We start from the raw sequence: 7,159 nt of genomic DNA on the forward strand, positions 1-7,159 counted from the left end.
CTATCAATAAGACACAGACTGTGTTGAATTGCCTAGCTAGATTATTGACTTGTGAAACAGCCTACAAGATATAGCTTGAAAAAATCTCGTCAAAAGGTTAGCGACCTTGTTACGCGACGCGACTACCAAAAAAAGTGAGTGCTCATGACGTCAACGAAGCCCCAAGCCTACCTACCCAACGACTTTTGCCGCTTGAGCACGCGACCACCAAAACAAAGTTACAACTTATCCACAACAAACGACAACCAACACCTTCGTCGATACCAGCCGCGGAATACTCTGCCTGCGAGCGCCCGCCGTCGTTCATCACTCAATACACTCAATACAGTCACGACCCAGCCCGCCGCCGCCGCCGCCCCGGCCTTGCCCCGCCGTCGCGATGCCTTTGCCCCGTGCCCGCGCCGCTGCCGATTTTCGCGTATGGCTCGGCACCGTGTGGCCCGATCTCATCGCCATGGCCATTGTCGGCGCCGCAGCCCTTGCCGTACGTCTCTGATCTTGTCTGACTTGGCGAAAAAAATAATAAAAAAAACCCCCCCCCCGTACTGATCCGTTTAGATCTACTATGCGCCCATCAAGTCCACACGCACGTTTCCCATCACCTTTGACAGTTCTGGCGACATTGTCTTTCCGCAATACGCCTACCCGGACCGCGGCTGGCTGCTCGCCGCCCCGCAAGCCGGCGCGCTCTCCATCGGCGGGCCCATCCTCGTCTACCTCGTCGCCAACGCCCTCCGCCTGCGCTGCGTCTGGGACGCCGGCAACGCGACGCTCGGCACCGCCTGGGCCGCTCTCCTCGGCTCCCTGTGCCAGGTCGTGCTCAAGCAGCTCGTCGGCGGCTTTCGCCCCTACTTTCTCGCCGTCTGCATGCCCGACCCCGCGCGCGCCGCTTTGCCCGGCCGCAACGCCACCGGTCTCGACGGCTCCGGCTTTCGCCGCCTCATGTACACGACGGACATTTGCGCGCAGCCCAACCCCCACGCGCTCAAAAACGCCACGACGGCGTTTCCCAGCGGCCACGCCACCGCTGCCTTTGCCGGCTGCGGTTTCCTCTTCCTCTGGACCGTGGCCAAGCTCAAGGTCTGGGCCGACCACCGCCCGGCGTTTTGGAAGCTGGTCCTCGCGCTGCTGCCGCTGCTCGCCGCCGCCACCATGGCCGGCATGCTGACCGTTGATGCTGCGCACAGCTGGTACGATATTGCCGCGGGCGCCGTCATCGGGTCCGTCTGCGCGCTGGCGTCGTACCGCGCGTCGTACGCGGCCGTTTGGGACTGGCGCTACAATCACATCCCGCTGCGACCGGGCCAGCCGTTTGCGTTTGATGCCGAGGGGGAGGCGGAGCATGTCGCGGGGACGATTGCGCAGACGGCGGGATGGGGCGCGGCGAGGAAGAGCTGGCTGCCAGAGGAGGAGGAGTCGGTGCCGAGCGGGAGTGGTGCGGTGGGCAGACGGGCATATGGCTGGCACCAAGGCGATGACGTGCATTCGCAGGGTACCCTGATGAATAGCGGCATCTCTCATACAGCAGTAAATTCGGTATAGATTGGCTTTGCATACTCACATTGTTCGTTTTACATGCTCATTTTCGCATGCTACAAAAAGCACGATACCCACAACAAGCCTCTCTACAGCAAATAAGCAGTACAATCAAGTAATAGTTAATCAAGCATTTAGGGTATATATAGCGGGCATTGTGACATGTGCAAGTCATCACTGTGTTAGTCACCGTGTAAGCAGGCGTCCTTGGCTACGAGAGCGGCGACGGTCGAGGTGGCTGCACAATCTACTCTCTAATCTCACTCTCATAATCATTGCATCATTCATGCTCGTAAATTTGTCGTCAACACGCTCACTCATTCCGGCAATCCCACTCCACCCACCTCCGAATCACCTCATCCACCCTCCTCACCTCTTCTCTCGTCGCCCCAACCTCGAACCACTCTCTGTGATCTCTCCCGCAGGCCTTGCACGTTTCCCTTTCCGCTCGCAGCCCCAAGCCCGTAAGCTCAATGTGCGTCAGCCGCTCCACGCGCTTCGCGTGCGGCGTCATCATGCCCGCCGTCGTCGTCGCTGGGGGCGAGTCGCTCCCTCGTCTGTTCCGACCAGGCGACGGCGTCGGCGTCGACGACGTGTAGGGATAGTACCGCAAAACCTCGACGTCGTAGCCGCACTGGCGCTGCCACTGATTCATCCGCCGCTGGACATTGGCGGCGCGGCCAATCTTGAGGAGCATCGTCTGCTTGCCCAGCCGGCCGTCGCTGCGACGACGCGACTGCGAGGCGTAGCGGGAGACGGTGTCACTGGCGCGGCGGCCCTGAGCCGCGGATGACGGTGGCGGCGGCGGGGCGAGGAGTGATCGGGCGGCTTCGACGGGGGCTCGTTGGCGACTGTCACCAGCGTCAGCGTCCTCCTGTACGAGCCAAAACATGTAAATGTAGCCGGGCTCGTCAGACTCGGCGACGGGGCGCACGAGCTCGGCCATGAGCAAGGACGCGGTTGCGGCATCGAGCGAGTCGGGGATGAGATGCTTCATCTGCGCCGTGAGTGAAGCTTCTGATCTGGTGCTCTTTGCAGGTGATGGCAGCGGCGGCGGCTGGTCGTGTTTTGAAGAGGGCGGTCGGTGACGGTTCGGATATGGTGCTGTAGATGGTCGTTGAGGCTGGTACGTCGGCATCGGCTCCTGCTGGTATGGCTTATCCGCAGGTCTTGGTTTCGGTTTCTCTGCTGGCTCGTCATCGAGCTGCTCAATCGGGATGCTGAAGCAGCAGCAAAGCTGGAGCTGGCTCGTCTTCTGCTTCTTATTCTTCTTCTTGTGCTGCGGCGGCCTAGACGGTCTCGCGGGCTTGCTTTGGAACCCCGCCGGGTAGACTGGTGCCCCCCCTGCTCCTCCTCCATTTGGTCGTCTGCCAGGCTTACCCGGCCGCCCAGCAGCGTTCTTATCACCAATGTCCACCAGGCCCAGCCGGTCCGCCAGCGTGTCCAGACTCGTGCGCTCCTCGCGAATCGTCGGCACTGCGACGTGCCCGATGCCGCTGCCTTTGGGTCCCGTGCCAGACCGCGTCGAGTGACTGGCCTGCTCCTTGTGCTGCCAGCAGTAGAGACTCTCGTCCGTAGGGTCGTCGTCTGGGATGGCGGTCAGGCGGCCGCCTCTGCCGTACCGCGTGCCAGCGTCGGCCCGCGCGCCAAGAGGCCGACGACAAGGGCGCCCGGCAGAGGTGATGCCGCGACATGTTGACTTGGGATCCTTGGAGTCGGAGCGCGCGAGCAGTGACTCGGGCGTGTTTGCGACAAACGGCATGGTGGCCGGGTGCACACAGACAGACGCGTGTTGTCGGGTGTGGAGGTGAACTGAGTCAGACACCCGCCCGCGGTGTGGGTTAAGCCATCCAGACAATATCAAGTCTCAAAATCAACCAAAAATGAAAAAAAGACAACCACGAATTTTTCTCTTCCGATTTACGTTGGGGCCAGATAACAGGACATTCCTTATTGCGTTGTTGTGCTATTTTTTCTGGGGACAGGTACTAAACAAGGAGCTCTGACCAGCGGCTGTACCTGCTGTGTGGGCCCAAAAGAGGCCAGCCAGAACTTCAACCCTACCAACAACTACTTAATCAAGGACAATCCCCCTCCGGGGCAGCGCCAGCACTATTCCAAGAACGAGGCCGCCAAAACTCCCATGCAGGTGACAAAGGGCAATTCTTCATGTGCATGGCGGCGATTATACTCGCAAAGCGATAGAAACGGGTGATACCAAATTATCATTAGCCGCCTCCTAGTCTGGACCAGCGGAGATGTAATGCTAGAACGACAACTACATACCTTCCATGGACCACGACAAGCGGTCCGATATCTTCAACACACCGCCTGTCTCTCCGCAACCTAACTTTCCATTCATTTTTTTTCTTCCCTTCCCTCAGCAGTCGGGGCCGTCGTGGTAAAATATGTGCTTTGCAGGTCAGTCAATAGCCAAGTAGTAGCATATGCAAGATTCGCCGCTACGAGTTTCCATATAAGTAATTTCAGTGTCTCGATCTCTAATAATCCACATCAGCAGAACGCCGATAGGCATTTAACAATAGGGAAGGTGTCTCTTGCTTCCGGCCAGTCGATCGGCGGACTGCTCCTCGCTGTGTACTAAGGCACTTTATAGGGCACCCGGTCGTATCATTTCCACTTGGAAGAGTTTTGCATAACACCGTTGTATCAGGTGAGGATGCAAGGTTTATTGCTGTAATATATGCGTGGTATAAAACATTTGGCCACGTTCTGATCTGGAAATGATAGATTAAGCGTCTTATTACGGGATCCCAAGTGATCTCTTGTCACACTTAAACTGGTTGAGTCGTACGTTCACGTAATGAGAAACCTTTGTAGGCAAGGTAAGGTTTGATAAAAAACATATGCATTGCCTTAATTAGAAGAACGAAATAGACTAGCCAGCAACCTAAGGCTACTTAGCTCTACTTACTGTAGCGGCGACATGGATCCTGATTAGGAAAGAAAACTAGGGCGGCAAGCTTTTACGTTCCACCCGCGACACTACCCAACCGAATCCCTATTCTCAGTCGTCGGGGTGCTGGACTAGCATGCGAGGAGTGGACGTCGGTCCAAGCCAGAGGCTACCACTTTGGTAAACTCAGGAGTAGCCACGGCTGAAGAAGTTCCAGTGTACTCAGGGGAAGCCACAGCCGAATAAGGTCCGGTGGGCTCAGGAGTAGCCGCTACTGAGGAAGAAGATGCAGTGTACTCAGGGGTAGCCGCGGCTGAAGAAGGTCGCTGGTCCATGTTAGAGGTCGCTGTCTCATTGCGCTGGAAGGTAGCTGTGATGGAACCAGGTCGCCGTGTCGTTGTTCCATTGCGCTCAAGGGTAGCCGCGATTGAGGTAGGTTGCTGTGTCGTTGTTTCATTGCGCTGAAGAGCGGCAATAACCTCCTTTGCACCGCGAATGCCCGATAGCACTGCACCCTCCATGTATCCCTTCCACGCGTACGAAGTCTCGGTACCGATGAAGTGGACATGCCCGTAGCGGTCACGAATCGACTGGCCAGCCGCGCTCGTCATCAAGCCGGGCATCATCACCGGGTTCGGGTTTCCCTGCGCCCAGGGGTCCTTGGTCCACTCCTTTTCAATGATATTGATTGGCTCGGGGATGCTCTCGACAGCCGTGCCAAAGGCATTGTGAAACTGGTCCAGTACAGCCTTGCGTCGTCCTTGTGCGTCCAGCTTTGACCACTGTCGGCCAGTCTCGCCGGTGTGGAAGCACGTGAGACTGAACTGGCCCATTTCAGGGACACAGGTGTCTCTGGTAAAGGAAATGGGTCCGTAGATGGAAGAAAACACGCCAGAGAGGTTTGCATGGCGCCACCACGGCTCCGAATACACCAGCACAGTCTTGGAATAGTAGCCGAGCTTGGTTGACTGAGTGAGAATGCGTTTTGGCTCGGGCAAACGAGGAGTAAACTCAATCTGTGGTATCAGGCTGGTCGGAACGGATAGCAAGACCTTTTTGGAGACGTAGACCTTGTCGTCTTGGGTCCGGACTATGCAGTGGTCGGCGGCTTGAGTGATGCTCTTGACGGCTGAAGAAAGCTGCACAGTGTTTGGCTTGAGTTTGCTCGCAAGCTTCTTGGCAAAGTTTTGGTTGCCTTGCCGGTTCCGCAGATATTGGGCTCCATGCTTGGTATCGGAGCTAATGTTCAAGAGGCCCGTTCCACTCTTGATGAAGTCGATGAGGTACAAGGCGCTGACCTCCTCGGGGTCCACGCCAAGAAGAGCCCGGACAAGGGTGTAAGTAAAGGTTGTCGCGATTTTAGCCGGAAACTCGCTCTGCACGAATTCCAAAGCAGTCATCGAGTCTAGTTTCACTGCATCTTGCCCGAGGTGTGGGTTTTCGAGATCAGAGCGATCAATGTACTGTTGCATACCCTGCGCAAAGGTGGATAGCTCACCCAATTGCTCCGAGGTCAACTGGCAATATGTCAGTCTCATGGCAGTAACACAAGCGACAATGACTTACGTTGGCAGGCATTCCATAAGGTACCAGAGACATTTGCCCTTTATCGTCTTGAGAGATGGACAGCCCCTCTGTACGCTGAACCACGAGGTCAAACCCAAACTCTTTCGCCATGGCGTACATTTCAGACTGGTTGCTGTCGTTGATCCACGCTGCACCCAAGTCCACCACGGCGGTGCCGTTTGAAGAAGCCTGAACGGAAAGAGTCTTGCCACCTACGCGGTCCATGGCCTCGAGGACGACATAAGAGAGCCCTGCGTCGTGAATCTCGGTGGCGGCGCGGAGACCGCTGAGCCCGGCTCCAACGACAATGACGTTGACAAACTGGGCCGGCAAAACCATCTTGTCGAAGAATTGGTGAAGAAGAGAATGTATCAGTCTTGGTTTGTTATAATTGAAATCTTTAAACTGTTGTTTCTGTGAAGAAAAAAGTAAGTGGCAGCAGCATGTTTTATAGTGATTGCCATTCTTCCTCCAATACTATGAACTCGCCTTTTCATATAAGGACTTGACTCTTTCTGCAATAACATGTATTCAATGACTCGTGATACAAAGGGGCGAAGCATCTTAGCTGACAGATATAGGCAATAGTCCTGTCTTCAGTAGGCCATTATCATAGATTCTCACCAAATGCATCAAGTAACGATATCTTATTCCAAGACTTATCCGTCGTTTAGCCGTACCTGTGGAGGAGCCACGATATAACTTATGGGTCGAGTAAATTAAAGTACGAAGCATTGTCCGAAATAGGCAGGGGATGAGTAGACTGAAGCACCATTCTCCACCATTACCATGCCCTGCAGACCTTGTCCTTCGGGCCCGAGGCAACTTCTGAAGAGGACAAGCCTGACTGCCGCATCAGCCAGTCTAAGCCATGTTGCGCTGCCAAGCCAGTGAATTTCCGAACTTTAGCCGATGCTTAGTTGACTACGGAGTACCTAGGTACGTATGTGCTGGGTTGGAAGCCGTGGCCACCACTTTTGCGATAGCTGCTGTAAAAAAATAAAATAAAAACAAAAATAAAAAAGAGTTTTGCTAGGGGCATAGGTAGTACATAATGCCTACTCTAAATTTTTAAAGGGTTTGTTTGTTGCGACTGTAGGAGGATTCAGTGGTCAAAGCACCGGAATAACGGGATGCAGC

At 55.4% G+C, this 7,159-nt stretch overlaps 3 protein-coding genes across 3 annotated transcripts; 1 reads left to right on the forward strand and 2 right to left on the reverse strand.

The window, feature by feature from the left end:
• Window positions 1–379: 379 nt before the first annotated feature.
• Window positions 380–1,542, forward strand: BBA_03995 (PAP2 superfamily protein; the record flags this gene model as incomplete). The annotated part of the gene is made up of 2 exons (XM_008599092.1): window positions 380–484; window positions 559–1,542. 2 exons carry the CDS (start codon window positions 380–382, stop codon window positions 1,540–1,542), a joined length of 1,089 nt encoding a protein of 362 aa, XP_008597314.1.
• A 307-nt stretch (window positions 1,543–1,849) lies between these two features.
• Window positions 1,850–3,298, reverse strand: BBA_03996 (importin 13; the record flags this gene model as incomplete). The annotated part of the gene is made up of 1 exon (XM_008599093.1): window positions 1,850–3,298. The coding sequence occupies one exon, from the start codon at window positions 3,296–3,298 to the stop codon at window positions 1,850–1,852; it is 1,449 nt and encodes a 482-aa protein (XP_008597315.1).
• A 1,286-nt stretch (window positions 3,299–4,584) lies between these two features.
• BBA_03997 (flavin-containing amine oxidase) lies at window positions 4,585–6,358 on the reverse strand (the record flags this gene model as incomplete). Its single annotated transcript, XM_008599094.1, has 2 exons — window positions 4,585–5,970; window positions 6,020–6,358. 2 exons carry the CDS (start codon window positions 6,356–6,358, stop codon window positions 4,585–4,587), a joined length of 1,725 nt encoding a protein of 574 aa, XP_008597316.1.
• Window positions 6,359–7,159: the final 801 nt, after the last annotated feature.

Source organism: Beauveria bassiana (genome assembly GCF_000280675.1).
Source record: "Beauveria bassiana ARSEF 2860 unplaced genomic scaffold BBA_S00008, whole genome shotgun sequence".
Lineage (NCBI taxonomy): Eukaryota > Fungi > Ascomycota > Sordariomycetes > Hypocreales > Cordycipitaceae > Beauveria > Beauveria bassiana.